At 37.7% G+C, this 22,408-nt stretch overlaps 1 protein-coding gene across 1 annotated transcript in view; it reads right to left on the reverse strand.

The window, feature by feature from the left end:
• LOC126343159 (KAT8 regulatory NSL complex subunit 3) overlaps positions 1-22,408 on the reverse strand; it is a 157,622-nt gene that overhangs the window by 107,675 nt on the left and 27,539 nt on the right. The window contains exons 5-6 of the mRNA XM_050001917.1: positions 17,147-17,408; positions 8,920-9,057 (exon numbers count right to left, since the gene is read on the reverse strand). Of these exons, the coding sequence (XP_049857874.1) occupies positions 8,920-9,057; positions 17,147-17,408 (400 nt within the window). The remainder of the gene's footprint in view (positions 1-8,919; positions 9,058-17,146; positions 17,409-22,408) is intronic.

Here is a 22,408-nt window from a genome sequence, read left to right on the forward strand (position 1 = left end):
GCAGGCATAATGAAAAGGCTTTGTTAATACTCCTGAAGATGCATACACATATAAACTGTGTCACTCAGTCTGCAATGGATATTGATCTACATCTACATCTACAGCCATACTCCGCAAGCCACCTGTCGGTGTGTGGCGGAGGGTTCCCTGAGTACCTCTATCGGTTCTCCCTTCTATTCCAGTCTCGTATTGTATGTGGAAAGAAGGATTGTCGGTATGCTTCTGTGTGGGCTCTAATCTCTCTGATTTTATCCTCATGGTCTCTTCGTGAGATATACACAGGAGGGAGCAATATACTGCTTGACTCTTCGGTGAAGGTATGTTCTCGAAACTTTAACAAAAGCCCGTACCAAGCTACTGAGCGTCTCTCCTGCAGAGTCTTCCACTGGAATTTATCTATCGTCTCTGTAACGCTTTCGCGATTACTAAATGATCCTGTAACGAAGCGCGCTGCTCTCCGTTGGATCTTCTCTATCTCTTCTATCAACCCTATCTGGTGCGGATCCCATACTGCTGAGCAGTATTCAAGCAGTGGGCGAACAAGCGTATTGTAACCTACTTCCTTTGTTGTCGGATTGCATTTCCTTAGGATTCTTCCAATGAATCTCAGTCTGGTATCTGCTTTACCGACGATCAACTTTATATGATCATTCCATTTTAAATCACTCCTAATGCGTACTCCCAGATAATTTATGGAATTAACTGCTTCCAGTTGCTGACCTTCTATGTTGTAGCTAAATGATAAGAGACCTATCTTTCTATGTATTCGCATTACATTACACTTGTCTACATTGAGATTCAATAGCCATTCCGTGCACCATGCGTCAATTCGTTGCAGATCCTCCTGCATTTCAGTACAATTTTTCATTGTTGCAACCTCTCGATACACCACAGCATCATCTGCAAAAAGCCCCAGTGAACTTCGATGTCATCCACCAGGTCATTTATGTATATTGTGAATAGCAACGGTCCTATGACACTCCCCTGCGGCACACCTGAAATCACTCTTACTTCGGAAGACTTCCCTCCATTGAGAATGACATGCTGCGTTCTGTTATCTAGGAACTCCTCAATCCAATCACACAATTGATCTGATAGTCCGTATGCTCTTACTATGTTCATTAAACGACTGTGGGGAACTGTGTCAAACGCCTTGCGGAAGTCAAGAAACACGGCATCTACCTGTGAACCCGTATTTAAGGCCCTCTGAGTCTCGTGGACGAATAGCGCGAGCTGGGTTTCACACGACCGTCTTTTTCTAAACCCATGCTGATACCTACAGAGTAGATTTCTAGTCTCCAGAAAAGCCATTATACTCTAACATAATACGTGTTCCAAAATTCTACAACTGATCGACGTTAGAGATATAGGTCTATAGTTCTGCACATCTGTTCAACGTCCCTTCTTGAAAACAGGGATGACCTGTGCCTTTTTCCAATCCTTTGGAACGCTTCGCTCTTCTAGAGACCTACGGTACACCGCTGCAAGAAGGGGGGCAAGTTCCTTCGCATATTCTGTGTAAAATCGAACTGGTATCCCATCAGGACCGGCGGCCTTTCCACTTTTGAGCGATTTTAATTGTTTCTCTATCCCTCTGTCGTCTATTTCGATATCAACCATTTTGTCAACTGTGCGACAATCTAGAGAAGGAAGCACAGTGCAGTCTTCCTCTGTGAAAGAGCTTTGGAAGAAGACATTTAGTATTTAGGCCTTTAGTCTGTCATCCTCTGTTTCAGTACCATTTTGGTCACAGAGTGTCTGGACATTTTGTTTTGATCCACCTACCGCTTTGACATAGGACCAAAATTTCTTAAGATTTTCTGCCAAGTCAGTACATAGAACTTTACTTTCAAATTCATTGAAAGCCTCTCGCATAGCCCTCCTCACATTACATTTCGCTTCGCGTAATTTTTGTTTGTCTGCAAGGCTTTGGCTATGTTTATGTTTGCTGTGAAGTTCCCTTTGCTTCCGCAGCAGTTTTCTAACTCGGTTGTTGTACCACGGTGGATCTTTCACATCTCTTACGATCTTGCTTGGCACATACTCATGTAACGCATATTGTACGATGGTTTTGAACTTTGTCCACTGATCCTCAACACTATCTGTACTTCAGACAAAACTTTTGTGTTGAGCCATCAGGTACTCTGTAATCTGCTTTTTGTCACTTTTGCTAAACAGAAAAATATTCCTACCTTTTTTAATATTTCTATTTACGGCTGAAATCATCGATGCAGTAACCGCTTTATGATCGCTGATTCCTTGTTCTGCATTAACTGATTCAAATAGTTCGGGTCTGTTTGTCACCAGAAGGTCTAATATGTTATCGCCACGAGTCGGTTCTCTGTTTAACTGCTCAAGGTAGTTTTCAGATAAAGCACTTAAAAATATGTTGTTAGCATTGACATGTCATCTATTTGGGACCCACTCTGAGACTTATAGTTTTCTTTATAGTGTGATTGGTGAATGTCTATTGTTTGTGGACACATTAGTGCCAAAATTCACCATATGTAAATGTATACTATAGAGGTTCCTACTGTTTTAAAGTCTAATAACTGCAGTTTGTGTGAACTACAAACAAAGTTTCTGTAAAAAGCTGATCATTGTGATGTGTTCCAGAAGTAATAGACATCAAATATGTTAAGTTGAACTCAATGGTGTTACGAATCCAACATATTCCAGGGAGTGATATATTTATATTTTAGTGCTACCAAGAAACTGTGGTGATTGTCACCAACAAGGTTAATAAATTTACGTGTTGCTCATTTAGCAACAACACAAAAATATTCATGGAAAAGAAATACTGAAAGTTCTTAGATGTTTTTCTATTCTTTAGCAAAATGTACACACACAATGATGATTTGCAAAAATTTTCACTTATCACTTGCTTCTCTTCAGTCTTTCTCTCTGCTCTCACTTAACAAATGTAGTGAATCCCTTAATTTAGACACATCAGCTTCCAAGTCTATGCCTTACAAATATATAGCGAGATGGCTGTAAAGTGACGTTTTCTTCCAAGTATTTAAAATTATTATACCAAGTTCCTGTAAACTCTGTCACACTGCACTCACTGATATTAATTATGTATGGATATAATGTAAAGTGATACTGGGACGTATTCTAGTCACAGGCATTATACTGCTTCCCAGAAAAATAAACCGAGATCTCTTCATTGTGAGCACAACATGACAAGTGGCTCCAATTGTTGTAAATGGCTATTAAATTAGTTCATAGCTATGTCTAGAAGCCAGCGCATCATTTCCACTTTAACTGCTTTGCATATCACTTTCTGACTACCCCATTTTATCATAAAATTAACCTACCTGCACTCATTTCCAAAGCTGTAAATGAGAAACTGATACCCCTTAATGAGACTGGTTTACAATGTGACTGCATGGGCCAAGCATTTAATACCATTTTCTCCTTGAGATCAGACAATCACTTTAAAAATTTTAAAAATTGGTGCCTGTCATTTGAGGAGTTTATTTTATCTGTGTGGGAGCACTGCAAGAATACCTCTGTCAAATGCCATAAAGTTACTTGCAGAGCATGATAACAAATACAGACTTCCAAGACATACTACAATAATGTGTACAGAGGAGATTACAACAGGATAAAGAAATGCAGATCCCTGGTAACTTCAGTTTTGTCTTTCAGTGGTCTGCACAATACAGAGTTACTAAGATAACAAAAAGTGTCTATGATTAGTGCATACAAATAAATGTTTAAAGACATGAATATGTCACATCAATCAAATTGAGTGTTTATATTGTCACTGCCATTTACAGATTAATCCTACAAATAGTTTTTCGATGCTCTCATAGAGGGGACTAGTCAATTTTCTCTAAGCCTAATATTTTTTTTAATTTTTTCAGCAGTCTTCTGACTGGTTTGTTGCAAATGCTACAAATTCCTCTCCCGCGCCAACCTCTTCATCTCCGAGTAGTACTTGCATTCAATGTCCTCAATCATTTGTTACATACATTACAATCTCTGTCTTCTGCTACAGTTGTTCCTTTCTACAGTACTCTCTAGTACCATGTTAGTTATTTTGATGTCTTAACAATTGTCCTATCACCCTGTCCCTTTTTCTTGTCAAGATTTTCCACATGTTACTTTTGAATACATTATGGGAGTGAACAGTGATCAATAGGTTGCAAATATTTACTAACAAAAATAGTCTTGATCACAATTTATTTACTATGGTGACTGGTTTTGACAACTGCTGTGGTCATCTTCAGACCAATGAGTAAGAATCTTCTTCTGGTGGTAAATCACTACCACCAGAAGGAGGTTCTTACTCATTGGTCTGAAGATGACCACAGTAGTGGTCTAAACCAGTCACCGCAATAAATAAATTGTGATCAAGACTGTTTTTGATAGTAAATATTTTCCACATGTTTCTCTTCTTGCAAATTTTGCAAAGAACCACCTCATTTCTTACCAGTCACCTACTTTTCATTATACTTCTTTCCAATTTCCCCCCAGTCCTTGATTCATTTCCATGCATTCAAAGAAATTTCTTCCCCAAATTAAGGCTGATGTCTGATACTAACAGTTTTTTTGGCCAGGAATAATCTCTTTGCCTGCGTTAATCTGCTTTTTACATCTTGCTAGCTTTGTCCATCATTCATTATTTTACTCCAAGGTAGCAGAGTTCCTTCACTTTGTCTACTTCATGGTCCCCAATTTGATGGCAAGTTTACACATAATCTCATTTCTACAGCTTCTTACTATTTTCTCTTTTTTCCATTAACTCTCAATATGTTGTGTGTAATTATTAGATCTTTCATTCAATTCAACGGGTCTTGCAACTGTTGCACTGAGAACAGCAATGTCATCAACAAATTTATCAATGATTAAATTTCACCCTAAATTTTTATAATGTTCCTGAACCTTTCTTTTATTACTGTCACTGATACTTCAACGTATAGATTAAATAGTAGGGCAGTAGACTAACTACATCCCTGTCTTACACCTTTTCCAATCCAAGTACTCTGTGTTCCAAGTCTTACAGTCTTATTTTCCTCTCTTGGTGCTTGTACATATTAATTATACATTGCTGGAAGCTGTGGTGCATGCCATGTGGTGTAGTGGTTAGTGCTGCTGGGTGACGTGCTGTGGGTCACTAGTTCAAACCCAAACATTAGCAATTATTTGTTATTTAGCATTTTTGGAAAACTTTTGAAATATCTTACATTTGTAATGTTTGTACATTCTGGAATATTCAGTATTCGTATAAATACCAGCACTGTGGAATATTCAGTGTTTATATAAATAGCTGCACACTTTGTCCAGGAGACCAGTTCTGCTCTGGTTAGACATTGGTTTTCGTAATAAACACACTTTCAGTGCTAAGTGTTGTATTCATTGACGATCCTGCTTTTGAATTTGGGCTTGACTGTGATTATAATGTGACAATATTATCCGCATTTCCCTATAGCCTACAGCTTCTTTCCTGAGACTTTTGACACTTTTTCTAAGTTGACAAATTTGACGAATGTGTTTTGATTTTTTTAAAGTCTTGCTTTCATTATTAAGTACAACCTCAGAAATGTCTCTCTGGTGGCTTTACTTTTCTTAACGCCTTACTGATTGTCACCTATATCCTTAATTTTCTTTTCCATTCTTCCACATATTATTGTTGTAAGCAACTTCAATGCATACACAAGTATAATAGTACAGAAACTGATGAATATTAATACAAATGACTCACTGCTATGCAGATTACATATGAAAACACAGATATGCCATAGCATACCACTTGAGTCACATCACAGAAGAGTAGACTAAAAGTTCAAGTGACTAGTCAGCAAGAATCAACATACAAAGACGTGCGATACAGAAGTAATGAAGAGGCATGCTTGACGTTATCTGAGCTTTAGTTATTGTGAGGAATAACTCGGAAGGCAGTTCAGTTGAAGAGGAATGGACATCTCTGAAAAGGGCAAAAACAGAAGTTGGAAAGAAAAGCATAGATACAAATAACAAAACTGCAAAGAAACCATGGGTAACAGAAGAAATATTTCAGTTGATCGATGGAAGACGACAGTACAAAAATGTTCAGGGAAATTCAGGAATACAAAAATACAAGTCACTTAGGAATGAAATAAACAGGAAGTGAAGGGGAAACTAAAGCAAAATAGCTGCATGAAAAATGTGAAGAAATTGAAAAGGAAATGACCGACAGAAGAACTGACTCAGCATACAGGAAGGTCAAAATAGCCTTTGGTAAAATTAAAAGGAAAGGTGCTAACATTAACAGTGCAATGGGAATTCCACAGTTAAAATCAGGGGAGAGAGCATTTAGATGGAAAAAGTACACTGAAAGCCTCTATGAAGTGCAAGGCTAATAATGTGATAAAAGAAGAAACAGGACTTGATACAGAACAGATAGGAGATCCAGTATTAGGATCAGAGTTTAAAAGTGGGTTGGAAGACTTAAGATTGAATAAGACAGAAGGGGTGGATAAAATTCCATCAGCATTTCTAAAATCAATGGGGGAATTGGCAACAAAATGACTATTCACACTGATGTGAAGAATGTATGAGACTGGCGATATACCATCAGGCTTTCAATAAACATCATCCACAAAATTCTGATGATTGCATGAGCCAACAAGTGTGAGAATTATCACACAATCAGCATAACAGCTCAAGCATCTATGTTCGTAACAAGAATAATATACAGAAGAATGAAAAAGAGAATCGAGGATGTGTTAGATGATGAGAAGTGTGGCTTTAGGAAAGGTAAATGCACCAGAGAGGCAGTTCTGATGCTGCAGTTGATAATGGAAGCAAGACTACGAAAAGTCAAGACATGTTCCCAGGATTTGACGACCTGGTAAAACAATAAAAAATGTAAAAGGGTGAAAGATGTTCAAAATTCTGAGATAAGTAGAGGTAAGCTATAGGGAGAGATGGGTAATATACAATATGTACAGGAGCCAAGAGGGAGCAATAAAGGTGGAAGATCAAGAACAAAGTGCTCAGATTAGAAAAGATGTCAGACAGGGATGTAGTCTTTCACCCGTACTATTCAATCTATACACTGAAGAAGCAATGACGGTAATAAGAGAAAGGTCCAAGTGTGTAATTCAAATTAAAGGTGAAAGGATATCAATGATAAGATTCACTGATGACATTGCTACCCTCTGTGGTAGAGAGGAAGAATTACAGATCTGCTGAATGGAATGAATAGTCTAATGTGTACAGGATATGGACTGAGAGTAAATCAAAGAAAGACAAAAGTACGAGAAGTAGCAGAAATGAGAACAGCAAGAAACCTAACATGAAATTTGGTTATCACAAAGTAGATAAACGAAGCAAGGAAGACTTGAAAACCAGTCTAGCACTGGTAAAAAGGCCATTCCTGCCCAAGAGAAGTCGACTAATATCAAACATATACCTTAATTTCAGGAAGAAATTCTGAGAATTTATGTTTGGAGCAGAGCATTGTGTGATAGTGAAACATGGACTGTGATAAAACCAGAATAGAAGAAAATCGAAACATTTGAGAAGTGGTCCTAGAGAAGAATGTTGAAAATTAGGTGGACTGATACAGTAAGGAATGAGGAGGTACTGCACAGAGTCAGAGAGGAAAGGAAAATATGGAAAACACTTACAAGAAGAAGGGATATTATAGTTGGGCATCTGGAATAATTTCTCTGGTACTAGAGGGAGCTGTAGAGGGTAAAAACTATAGAGGAAGACAGAGACTGGAATATATGCAGCAAAGAGAAAGAAAAACCAGAATAACACATTGGCAATGAGTCAAATTACATCCAAATTGTTTCTATTGTACCATGGCAGGTCTCAGAGGTGACTTATTGATAGAGCCTCTCCAAATCTTTCTTGCCTTTGAGTTCCTACCAGAGCCTCATGACAACTTGCTTCATGAAGACCTCATTTGCTTCAAGTCATACTTTAAAAAACTGTGGCAAAGCCTCCAACACAAAACTGAACTATAGTAGAACATAGCTCTCATTTGTGTATGTGCATTATTTTGAAACCCGTCAAACAGTGTTTCATGGTTTTACCAACAGTGGACTGAGGAGGGAGGCATACTACAGAAGTCCATGCAGCTGTGCAAAGCCACTGTGGCAAAGTGGTGTAGTGGTTAGCGCATCTACCTAGTGAGCAGGAGACTTAGGTTTGAATCCCAGCCTTGGTAAAAATTTTCTTTCGTCACTTCAGTCTGCATATATACATCATGATGTTTGAGACTTAAAAAGATATCTGGAACCATATGGTTTCATTTGTAAATTTAGTTTATGATTTTCCCATGATCGGATCTGGTCCCCATATTTGTTTCAATTTGATAAATTTGTTTGAGGAGCACCCCAACAATTCCCATAAACAGAAAAAAAATCTGGTTGTCTAGGCCACCAAAGCGATTTTCAGAGATAATGAAACACGTATACTAAATGTGTCGATTAACACCTTTATTCATGAAGCAACAATATCTTGTAGTGTAATGAAGAGTGGTCATGAGCTTTATAGGAGATTAGCCACAACACTTCTGCCTAATTTGTCTTCAGACCCGTGTGCGTGTTCATCATATTCGTAAAGAATAATGTATTTCACATCATAGTTTCATCAATAAAATTTGTAGCTATTATGTTTACTGAGTTACACTATATCCACTAGAATTAGTTTCTTACTGTGTACTCCGATTTCTATTTTTGCACCACAGTCAGTGCATCAAAATAAAGATGTTCAACTCATTTGCCCATGAAATGTTACAGTTCACATCACATTGCTACTTTATTAAAAGATTTCCAGATGACAGTTATCTTTAGAAAACATGAGATACAAATTGGAAGGACAAGATTATGGTGAATGCGTTCTCACACTAGTTATTATGCCAATCAATTAAAACCACAAATTCAAATGTTGAGATTTAGGTCAATTTATACTTACAGGTTTGTTCTCATTTATACATTCAAAAACAGGATCCCAAGGGTGCTTCATGACTATATTAACTGCATCTGAAACTCCAGAACGTGACGTTCCTCCAATAAGTCTCTCAGTCAGAGTAGGTACCTTTGCTTTGAGGGCCTGCGAACAATAAATATCTGGCATTTACTTCACAAATAATGAAAGAAAGTATCCTGTGCATATGGGAGAGAGAGAGGAGGGGGGAAGGGGGAGGAGACGGAGTGAGGGGAGGGAGGAGACGGAGGGAGGGGTGGGAGGAGATGGAGGTAGGGGAGGGAGGGGAGGGAGGAGACAGAGGGAGGGAGGTGGGGAAGAGAAAGAGAGAGATGTCTACAACTCTTTGTAGCCCGACCAACATTACAAAAGTTCCAAAAGGAGAAACAGATCTGTACTTCTAGCTTACTACCAACAGTAAAGTAATACTGCGAAGAGTTTTGAAAAGTCTTCAGTTATTTTCTTCGATCTTCTGCTTAAGACACCAATGAAAATTGAGTGATAGTTAAGACATTTCTCTTAACATGCAAGAGAAAGTTACAGAACTTTGCACCATTATAGCAGGCAATGGCACTATAGTGCTTCATTTCTTCTCAATCTGTGCACAGAATTTTGCTGTAAATTTGATTTATCAATACCCATGAGAAATGTCAACTTCATTTACATAATTTTATTCTACAAGAGACTAATCACACCATTAGACAAGTGCAATAACAACAGTTGCAGAAGGAGAAGAATAAGAAGAAATAATAATATTAATGTTATTGTATAAGACGTCAATTTAAAATTACTTGTAATGAAACGAAAAGGTGGTGGCCATGGGCTCTAGTTAGAAATCATCCTGGGATACACCTGGAATTAATGGGAAAAATCATGATAAATCAGAATGATTTAAGTCTGATTGTTCAACTGCCGCTGACTGGAGATCAATTTTAACCTTAGTTCAGAAGTTGAATTCAGTTCAGGAATTCATTCTGTGGTATAATACTATAATTGGCCGAATTAGACATGGTTCAATGTTGACATAAAATAGCATGAAACACGTTTGGCAACATTGTGAAAATCAGTTTTCGACACAAATTTTGTGTCTCGACCATATACATTAATTGTAAACTGTAGGTACACAGTATTTATTATTGTTGGTGCCATGTTGTAAAGATGGAGGAAAATAGGAAGAAAAAGATGCACTCTTCAAGCTTCTTCACAGGCAAAAATTACTTAATGATTTACTGCTGAAAATTGTATTGGGTTACCCTAAAGACACAGTAGAAGGCAAAAAGAAAGATGAAATTATGACAGCTAAAAACGAAAATGTGTGGAAAGTAGTTGCTGCTGACTGTAATTCATAAAACAAAGGAACAAACTGCGACTAGTAAAGTTTGAAAATGTGCTAGGACATTATAAACAAAAGGGCCAAGAAAGGATTCACAGATGGCAAGAAATAATTTTACGGTGCACTTTACAATGATTACATTTCACCTTTATTTAATTTCATGTGATATTTAAACTCAGTCTGCCGCTCGTGGTCGCGTGGTAGTGTTCTCACTTCCAGAGCAAGGGGCCCGGGTTGGATTCCCGGCGGGGTCAGGGATTTTCATCTGCCCCGACATGACTGGGTGTTGTTGTGTCATCATCGTCATCCTCATTCATCCACATTACAGTCAGAGGAAGGCAACGGCAAACCACCTCAATTAGGACCTTGCCTTGTACGGTGGTGCGGGTCTCCCGCATCGTTCCCCTACACTTTATCAAGAAGCATGGGACTTCATTTCCATTTTCCATTTAAACTCACGTAAAAACAGTATAAAAACTTTTCAAAGTTGAAATGCACAGAACTGGTGACAGTAATTTCATCAGGCCTAATGTTACGGAAAAGTGGACAGAAGCTAACCAAAGCTGAAGCCACAATTTATTCCTATTGCCAGGCCCTTCATTCTGCAGTTAAATGTGGTGGTTTCTATACATTTTAAAATGCCCAAATTATTTTTTTGAGACAAATTTGCTGCATACAAAGTAGTTATTATTTATGTACTTGTTCATATCTTGTTGCAGGACAGATTTAAATAACACGAAAGGCTGTAGTTCATTTTCAACATCAGTAAATGAGGAAATGACTTTAACTTTAAAGGAAAATGTTTTAATCCTTGTTGATGACAATGAAAATGAGATAAAATACCAAATATTTGCACTGAGCTGGTAAGAATGATAGTGCAAGTTAAGTGTAACAGCAATACACAATGTGTTTTGAATAAAAAAAAAATAAACTCCAAATACTAACAGATGTGGAAGAAGCAGGCCTGGATTCTGTAACAGAACCTACAGTGGGGGTGAGAGTTCTCAATATGAAATACTGATTTTTTTTTTAAAGAAGAGTTTGTCCAGCAAGAACATAAAATAAAAGCACAGTGCATAAGATGAATTAAAGAACTAAATCTACTACATATGGAAAAGAAAAAGAAGAATCAGGTTTCCAAACTGGCATTTGGTAAATTTATTCAAATTTTTAAACTGCTTTTGTCAAAATAGATAAATACCACGCTCATTGCATTGTGACTCCTATTAGCTTCATTTTCTATTTGTACCAAAATTTCTACGTAGGCTCCTCTTCTAACATAGTGTCATGTGTTTAAGGCTCTTCATCTAATGCACCAATATCTCACTTATGCGAGACAAGTGCTATAATGATAATAAGTGCAGTGTGATTTAGTTTTATTATGAGTGCTAAACTTAAACAGCTTGGCATTTTGCACAGTAATAAACAATACCAAAGGTGAAAGCACTGGCAAGTGAAAAAGATTCTACAAACTGACTGGATTTTGAACCTGAGATCCTCAAGACACTTCACATTTTTGTGTTAATAATAACTTCTTTATTATTTACTTCTTTTCAACTTGTGTTTGGACAAAACAAGAGTTTTGTTTTCTAATGTCAATAGGTTGAAAACTGACAACTCCACTTGAATTTGAATTGATCCACAAATTTTCACCAGTCAAAACATGATCCTAGTTCATAGTGATATAATCTACCAAGGGGATAGTTCCTACTCGTCATTACCAGTTTTGTTCAAATTTATGATATACAGGGCGAGTCAAAGGTCCTTGGACACCTTCGTAAATTGGAAGCTTAAAGGGAAAATTGAAATGTGATGATGGGAACATAGGTTTGACGTGGGGCCGCAACTTTTGGAGTGAAGGTCATTCATGGTCGCCATCTTGAAACCCACCTTTTTGATTCATTTTTTTTTTTTTTTTTTTTTTTTTTTTTTAATGAGAAGGGGAGTGTATGACACATCAAATAACACTCGCTTGAGCTCTGGAATTGAGTAGTGTAATTTGTTTTTGTCTATCTTGTACAGATTAGAGGTTATTAACATTCCAAGTTGGGAAATTACCTTCATACCGACTGGTACAACACATGTTCTACGTGTTGTCCATCCCATGCAATGCACAACTATAGTCGCCACAACCACTCTGATTGTACACGGAGAAGAGTGTCTCCTGCAATTTTGTCACAGGCGTGTTGTATGCGTTCCTCCAGGTGTCTCAAATCATGGATGCTCTCAGCATACACTATCTGCTTAAGATGTCCCCATAGATAAAAATCAAGGGGCGTTAAGTCAGGGGATTCAATATGGCGGCCATGAATGACATTCACTCCAAAAGTTGCGGCCCCACATCAAACGTATGTTCCCATCACCACATTTCAATTTTCCCTTTAATCTTCCAACTTATTAAGGTGTCCAAGGACTTTTGACTCGCCCTGTATGTTGGGTTTGGGCAAACATAAAAGAGTTTAGAAAAAAAAAATAGTGTTCTTTTGGCACGGGTTGGGCAAGGCATGAGCTATTCATGTTAATCTACTCTGCAGCCACTGGTTGGCACAACAGAAAGAGTACAGAATGGTAAACCTAGCGACACAGGATCGAGCTCCAATGTGGAGACCTTTTGAATTTTCATTTTTTTTATGTCATTGACACTGCAAATAAACCAAAATAATGCTTGATGTTTTGTATTTATTAATATTTTCATAAAAGGCATCAAAAGGAAAACTCGAGATCACAAATAAATTTCTGAGAAAGGATTGTAATTACTGTGTCCATGAGGATTCTGAAAATTACTTTTTGAGAAGGAACTGTAATCAAAGCATAAAGAACTTCAAATGCCTACAAGAGAATACCAGTTCTTTTGGACAAAGGAATGAAAAAACAGTGGATGAGAACACAGCAAGATATAGGAATGTTGCCACTACTTCATCAAAATCTGGAAATTTATAACAGCCTTCTTCTGTTAATTGACTTTTGGGGAAAGGCAAATTACTATTAAACATGAAGATTTCTCAAGATGATGGAGGTTTGCCACCACGCAGTATGAAAGTGATTTCCTCAAGTGCACACCGCTGGTGCAATCCTCCGATACCTATTTTTATCATGAGGAATGAAACTGACCAAAAAGTTTCAATACTTCTCTTATCTCATTGAGACTGAGAAAGAAATCACATCTTAGGTGACTGCACCAAAATAAATTTCACTGTACAGTACCAAAATATCCTTGCCAATGTCTGGCAAAATGGTAAACCAAGTTTGTTCTTCTATAGGAACTTTAAAACAACCATGTAATTGTAGAAATGCAACATTTATAATGCATGCAAGATGGTGAGAAAATTACTGCTTCCCGTTTTTTTTATGACGAATATCACACCAGCATGTGCAAATCATTAAGTGTAAAAGATAAAAGAATGTAATTTTATATATAAATAGTTATTTAACATGTTACAATGTCTTCCTGTAAATTTATTTGCAATCCCAAATTTTCCTTTGCCTTTCCTGTTCATGCCTTACATGAAAATATTAATACAACATACTGAGCATTGTTTTAAAAAAGGAGAAGAAAAAGAAAAACAAGGGAAGAAGAAGAAGAAATACAAAAAGAAAGAAACCTTCCGTATAGAAGCTCAACCCCATGACCATCAGACTACCGTTCTGTACTGTTCTGCTGTCACTATGCAAACATACACTGCTCATGCCTCGCCCGATTCAAGCCAAAAGAATGCTTTTTTTTCTGAATGCAGGAATTTCTGGAGCTCCCACTCCTGTCATTTTCATTTTTGGTCAATCTGGACGAAACCGGTGATGACGAACAAGTGGCCACAGCTCCCTTGTGAAATTAGCTTTCACACAATACAGATTTCTGAGTTCAGTTTGATCCAACTTCATTTTCTGTGCTAATCTAATATCATCTGCATTACACAATCTGCCCTAAATCAGATAACAATCACGAGTCTCCACTACAGTAAGAATAATTCCTAATTTTCCTTCACTGTAGTACGATAAAATAACGAAAATCAAAATTAACTGGATTTTACAAATTTCTGTAGAGTGCACAAGTTTTCTGAGAGTGAAGCATTTAGTTTGAGCAACAAAAATACTTCTGTCATTGACCAACTTTGAATTTTCCACAGGCCTGTTGAAAATATATGTATACTTTTCAAATTACAGACAAAGACCATTCCCTACAAATAGGGTGTTTCTCTTTCTTGTGGCCAATGAAAGGAAACAACAGTGCCTTTAAATGAACACGTTGGCAAAAACAAATTCCATGTAGGAGCATCCATGCTTCAATGTCAGGACAAGATTCCTCAGTTTTTTAAGTGGCGACGTACATGAGGTTATGGGCTATCTGGAATGCTTCTAAACTAAAAAGATACCCTGGATCAAAATCAGCTGTCAATAATACATGACATCACGGTACAAAACTATGCAAAATAAACCAGCCTAAGTGTAAAGTCAGCTATCTTATGATTCTGCAGGTCGTGAAATGTGCCTTCTGTGGAGGCTTCTCTTCGAACATCAAACCAAAAAATATAATGCCTCCCTTTAAAGGGAGGTTTACTATCTTTTGGTTAGAAATATCAATTTTTTTTTTAAATTGCATTTTTGGATCCATAAAATTGTATAGAATCCACCCCCAAAACAGATTTTCCGAATATGCGGTTGAACAAAAAATGCACCTGCCTGAAATCGGCCTTTTTCAAGCACCAGTTTTTTTCCTTCGTAAGACAAGTTATTGTACCGATGCTTGGGAGGAAACACACAAAATTCAAATGAAAGTTTGAACGCGTGTGTTTGGAAGTTAGCCACCAAGCATTTGCATTCTGGTGTGAAGATTGTGGAGATTGCGACTTTCCTGGCAGTGAGCAGCGTCAACATAGGGTATCACCCTGGGACTCTACTCAACGCAGTTCGCCAAGCATTCAGACGACCACCAGATTCAAGCGGCCGAAAACCACTTGTCACCAGCCATACAAGCAGCGCAGGATGGCCCAGATCGAGCAGAACACCCTCTATGAGGAAGAGAAAGGACTTGTTTATGGACCCAGAATAGCAGATTTAACATACGTGGCATAATATCGCATTGATATGTAGTCAAAACTTCAAACGCGTTTTTCTCGAAATGACCCTTTTTTGTCGCGTGTTATGGTAACTTCAATTCTACTGAACCGATTGGCATGATTCTTTGTTTCTGACGAGGCTAACTAAATTGTCTAGGAGTTATACCACTTTTATTCCGATCCATCAACTGCAAAAATTTTTACTTGGCCGACAAAGTCGAAAAATCGATGAAAAAATCCCTATTTTTTTCAAATGGCCACCATTTTGTTTCCTATGGTCCAAACATCTTAAGTAAGGTACAACTCCTAAAGATCTCATATATTTCACTAATGTCAACTCAATTTTGATGTCAGACGAGCCAGCTGACCTGTGACATACCGCGTATGGAAGTCTACATCGAAATTTTGTTTCGTTCAGATGATACTTCCACCTTTGCTCTTCGACATTTCTGGTCGAAAAAATTTGAGTTTGTAGAGAAAATATCAATAAACATTTTGACGAAATTTGACATTGATATCTATAACACATCCCAAGAAAAAAATTCTCAAAGAACATGCTTTTTTCGAGCCAAAGATAGTAAAACGCCCCTTAACTTACCATGCCATATATTGGAGGGAATAGAATGATCCCAGTAGTAAAATTATATGTGAGAAACTGTATGTATTTTGTTAATGCAACTGAAAGTCAGCCTATGTGAAGTGAACTAGCAGCTGATTCTCTCAAATTTATTATCTGCTTTATCATTCAGTTTATGGCCCCAATTCCTAGTAATAGGTAAACTTTTTTATCATGGCAGTTTTAGGTGGTTTGGGGGGTGGGGGGGGGGGGGAGGATGTTTTGATCTAGAGCTGCTTAAGATACTAGTAGATGTCAGACCTGAACTACAGGAGTTGTTTATGACACTATCAAACTCAGCAAACAATTATGCTGCAGTCATTAGCAAATGCTTTTTGTACTCCATTTTATAACACACTACCAAGGTGGAGAAGTGCCCCTTGGTGGTTTCAGAGGAAAATAATGAGCGCCCAAAAAGAACTGAGTGCATGATGGTAAACTGTACATTCACAAATCAAAGAGGACAAATTGAGTACCAAGAATCGTCAACAGTGTGCGAACAAAACCTGAATAGCAACAAATCAAGGAAAATAATAAAAATCCTCTCTAGAGTTAATTCTTTGAATTTTGAGCCTGAATTGTAATCATTTGCATAGTAAATTTTAACTTTCTTTTGATGACTCAGTGGCCAGTTCCCACACTAACTGATATTTTCTCCCTCTACACATATTAACCTATGGAATTGGCTTTCCTTTTGGCACAATAAGAAGTTCGTAAGATAAAATGCAGTGTTTACAAGACAAGAAACAAAAATTTTTAAATCAGGAGTTGTGTAACAAAATCTATGAATGAACTGTAAAGCTGCCACACAGGCAACATGCACATTCATCTCTTTCAATTTATTTTTTATTTCCTCTTAAGACCTCAAAAGTATTCTATAAGTTTGAAAGACTGGAACATTGGTAATAACTTCATTATAATTGTCTGAATTAATCATATTAAGCAATTAGTACACTTAACAGTGCAAAAATCAGCTGTTGAAGTCTTGGCCAGAGCTGAAGTTGAACGTTTTCTTGTATGTTTTTATACGGTGCATTCTTTCACTAGCTTATTTACAAATATATATATAAATTTATATGAACAATGCCATCATATGATTAGCACCTGCTTAACTTGACAAACAGCTCAAATCTCAGCTCTGGCTATTATGTGTGCTGTCAACTGCAGTTATTAACACTGCACATAAGCAAATCTGAAAATTTCAAGTATTACCTGTAATGCATCTAAGTAAGCTGCTAGGTATGCATTGCTAAGTGTGTCTACAAGTGTTGTGTGAAGCCACTGCACAAGACGCATTTCCCAGTTTACACTGGCCAGCAACTGTCGCAGTCGTCGAGCTGTTGTGTCTGCAACTATACGCCGCTTTGCAGCTTCTGACGGTGATCCCTCACACAGAAGCCGTGACAGCCGATCTTGATTTAGAGCACGAACAGCCTTGCTGAACAATCGTATCTGCTGTGCTGTCCAATTACTTCTACAAATGTAAACAAATAATACTTACAGAAACTTCTTTTTGCAGCATTTAGAATACAGCAATGCAATAGAAAAGTATGAAACATAATAGTTAGAAAACATTAATGCTGCATATTATTTATTTCACCAACAGACAATGTTTCCTTCACACTATTGTTTTCCCATCCAATTACTGTGTAGGTTTACTTCCATCTCCTTGCCATCCTCAAAGTAAGTGCTTGCCCATTTCCAGTTCTTTTTTAGGAGTGGCTTACTTGCTGGCCAAAATAGGTATACATTAGAATTGGAGTGGAAATGACACAAAGCTATACAGCCTGCCAATCACTAGTGAATATAATCTCCAACATCCATATTTGGAGTATAGAGAATAGATTCATCCATCAGATCCAATGTTAAACTCAGTAGCATTAGGACAGAAAAGTAAGTTATCATCTTTTATCTCTCTCTTTCCTTCATTTCATACATCCATCCAATTCGATGCATTGTTGGGGTTATTCTCAGTTATCAGTTTTTCACATTATTTATGAAATACAAAAATAAGACTTAGAGAAATGCAAAAGACATTTAGTATTGGTGCAATGACTAATATATAGCAATAAATGTATTTTTAGAGAATTGTTGTGAGGAATGAGTATGACAACCTGCTTGTGATGGTAAACTTTGATTCCTAGCAACAAATGGGGTGGGGGATTATGTCAAGGACATACACAACACTTGAGAACATTGAAGGAAATGCACCAGTAAGTATGGGCTGTGGTGCAAAAGAGTCAGGCAAATGACCACCTAGTGTGGTTTAATAATAATGCTAGGAAGTTATAGTAAAGTTGCAAGTGCATGAGTAGAGAATTGTTTATAAGAGATAATAAAGAGGGAATGGCCAGTAGCGTAAAAGAGAATTGTAAGATACTTGCAGAAAACTTTCATGACTGGCTGAACTGCGAAGCACCTGAAGACTAGCTGGAATTGGAATCATACACAGAGGAGGGATGACGAGTCACAACTCCCAACCAGAATTATTGCTGCACAAGCCATAAGCTAATTAAAGAATAATAAGGCAACTGAAGAATATAGGACAGTAGCCAAGATGATGAAACAGGGAGACTGAAAGGCAGTCTAGGCATGATCAATGTTATCTGTCAGATTTGGTGGATGTAGAAGCTATCAGAAGAATGAAAGAATGCTATCATAGTGCCAATACATCAGAAGGGAGACAAGATGAATGCAAACAACTGAAGACAAACATCGCTGCTAGATGTCGGCTATAAGATGCTGCTGAAATTACACCTGAAGAGAGGATTTAGGAAAGGGAGAGGATTCAATTGATAGAACATAGGGTCTTACAGAACAAGAAAGATAGCAGTAACCTTAGCAGATTCCACAAAGGCCTATGACTTCATCAAAAGGCACTCTCTTGGAAGGATTGTGAAGAACAGAGGACTAAACAGCACTACTAAAGGACCAATAAAGGAAATTCTGATAAACACAAAGACAAGAGTAAGATTCAGAGGAACGCTATTGGAAGATTTTTAGATCAAGACCTGTTTCATATAGGGAGATGGATTGCCACAATTTTTTTTCGACATAATGGCGTACAAAGTGATCAGACAGTGGAGAGCAATAAATGAGAAAATGGGAACAGAAGGACTCAAAGGGAAAGGAGGAGGGGGGGGGGAGAGGGCAGAAGGATAATAGGGTCCAAGCAGACTGCCAAGACTCGGTGAAAAATAAAGTGATTAGGAGACAAAAGTAGTAGTAGAAGAAGAAGAAGAAATGGTGGAACTGATGATCACCTACGAGACACAGACACTGATTACCAATGAGGATTGGAAAACTCCAGAATACATCATACAAAATGTGGATAGATTTAAATATCTAGGGCATATATGAGGGACATTTCAAAAGTCCTGGACACTGCATATCCACGACTGCTAAGGTGTGTGATCAAGTTGAAATTCAAGTCAGTTGTGAGCAAGACTTTAGGCTTTAAGGTTGTATATTTGTTTGCTGGATAACATGGCTGTGTAATGAGTAATTCAGTTTTAAAATATAAGCTGAAACTGAGTCAGGTCAGATGAGATGTAGTGACCAGCATTTCTACATCAAATTTGAATCCCTATGTGGAAAGAAGTCAATGGAAATTTACAATGCTTTTAGAGAGATGTGAGTGAATAGGGTAGTGGATCACAGCACAGTAGCACAGTGGTCTCCTCGTTTCTGGCAAGGTGTCGAATAAGCACTGAAGACAACCCAAGAAGTGTAAGGTCATCAACTGTTATTGTTAATGACACAGAGAGGATCGACAAAAAAAAAAAGAGGAAACTATACATGAAATGGGAGTGTTTGTCATTTCAGTTTAAAGAATCATAACTGAAAAGTTAAAGTTGACAAAATTTGCTTCCAGATGGGTTCTGCATGATCTGTGTGAAGAGCAGAAAGCAGCACATCAAAGAGTCACAGAATTGCTTCAACATTATCAAACAGAAGAACAGTTTCTGAAAAGGATTGTTGCACTTGATGAAACCAGGGTATAAGATTTTGAGCCAGAACTGATGTCTCTGTTGTCACAATGGAAAAGTTCCAATTCTTGACACTGAGTCACAGCTACAAAGAGAGGACATTTGTAACAGGTGTGCACCACAACTTGTTTCTGTAAAATATTTTGCACCTGAAAACTCATCAAAGAAGGCCTGATATGCTTGCACATGGTGTCCTCATTTTGCACATTAATGCAATACCACATATTGCCCAACCATTGACAGAGACGATCAAAAAATCTGGATTGGAAATACTTCCCCACCAACCATAAGGTCCTAATATGAGCCCACAAGACTGAGTTATTTCCCCAACTGAAGGAACAACTCCATGGAAAAGGTTTTGATAAAACTGATAAACCTCCCAGTAAGGTGACCCGAGTAATCAGACAGCTCAACACTGAAGGTGTCCTATCTGGGATACAGACATTGTGAAGACATTGCAAAGTTGTCATACGCAAGAATGAAGACTGTATTGAAGACCTGAAAAGGTATTTTGTAAAATAAATTGTTTTCTTCATTTCTGCCTACAGTGTGCAGAACTTTTGAAATGACACTCCTATAACAAGAAGAAACAGGGTCAATGGCAGAAAAACACACAGGGTAAAATACAAGGAATGCTTTCTTTATGAAAAGTGGTATATATATATATATATTAAAAACAAAGATTCCAAGACTTACCAAGCGGGAAAGCGCCGGCAGACAGACAAATGAACAAAACACACAAACACACACACAGAATTACGAGCTTTCGCAACTGGCAGTTGCTTCGTCAGGAAAGAGGGAAGGAGAGGGAAAAATGAAAGGATGTGGGTTTTAAGGTAGAGGGTAAGGAGTCATTCCAATCCCGGGAGCGGAAAGACTTCCCTTAGGGGAAAAAAAGGACAGGTGTACACTCGCACACACACCCACACACATATCCCATTCCCATGTGGAAGTTTCTTTCTGTTTTATATATATATATATATATATATATATATATATATATATATATATATATATATATATAAGCAAAATAATGTAGCTACAGAGGCAAAATCCAGATACAAAAAGGCAATGTTGAGGAATGTGGTACTATACATGGCCGAGACAAGAACAATGGGAAAATATGGTATAGCACAACTAGAAAAAGAAGAGAAAAAAATATTGGGGAAAATAGTGGGTCCTAAAAGAGGTGGTGAGAGATTGGTGCAAAAACTTAGGGAAGAACTGTACCACAGCATGAGGACTATTATCAGGAGAAATCAAACTAGGAAGGTCTCAGTTTGTAGGACATGTGAGCAGGATGAATATGGATATAATGATGAAAAGAGTAGGGGAAACAATGAGGAGGACAAGAGGAAAGGCAGGAACAAAGTGTGTTGTTGAAAGCAGGAAGGGTTGGTCTGAATTGGTGATTGAAGTGGAAGGCAAAGAAAATTGGAGAAGCAAAGCACACCAGCCAATATGCCAAAGAGTAAAACAGCAATGACAGAGAAGAATACAGGAAAAAGGTTGAGTGAGTCATCAGTGAATCAGTTCCTCGGTACAGAGTGAGAGCATCTGGATGGGCTCAGATACTGAAAGTATGTAGGAGTGGTAAAATTGAAGCATTAAAGGTAGTACTGATGTCACAGCTACAAAATGAATTATGGGGAAATAAAACATATGTATGAGGTGCTACAAAAATTATCTGAGAATTTCACTGTACTGGTCAAGCTATCTGGAATACAACATTCTGCCACTAGATGTCTCGATGTACAGGTCTTAGCTGCTGCAGCACAAAGTTGTATCATCTTTGGCACACACAGTGAGAGTTTTGGTGATGCATGTCATGACATGTTGCAGCACTTCTGTGAACTGTTAAACGGACAATGCTAAGGAGCAAAGGATTTGCATCAAATTCTGTTTCAAGTTAAGGAAAACTCCAGCTCAAACAGAACACATGCTGACAGAGGCATTTGGTGAGATTGCAGTGAGATAAGCAAGAACATTTGAGTAGTTCAAACGCTTCGAGGAAGGCCAAAGAAACTGTGGAAGATGACAAAAATTCCGGTTGACCGGCAACATGACCCACAACGAAAATGATCCTGAAACTGCATGACGTGATTCAGGAAGGCCAAAATTTGACAATTCACAATGTTTGTAACTGACTTGTGCTGTCATACAGCATACATCAATAAATTCTAGCCAATGAACTGAACATGAGATGAACAGAATGCAAAGTTTGTCCCTTGCCTTCTCAGCATTGACCAACAAAATCTCAGGATTCAGATGTGCACTGAGTTACAACAAAGAGTTCGAGTGTGTCCAAAATTCTTATCCAGAGTCATAAACGGTGATGAATCTTGGCTCTATGGTTATGAACCTCAAACAAAGCAGCAATCATCATAACGGAAAACACCAACTTCTCCAAGGTCGAGGAAAGCTCAAGAAGTTCAAAGCAACTTGAAGTTAATGCAGTCATTTTTTTGACATTTGGAGAATAGAG

This window comes from Schistocerca gregaria, chromosome 1 (assembly GCF_023897955.1).
Source record: "Schistocerca gregaria isolate iqSchGreg1 chromosome 1, iqSchGreg1.2, whole genome shotgun sequence".
Taxonomy (NCBI): domain Eukaryota; kingdom Metazoa; phylum Arthropoda; class Insecta; order Orthoptera; family Acrididae; genus Schistocerca; species Schistocerca gregaria.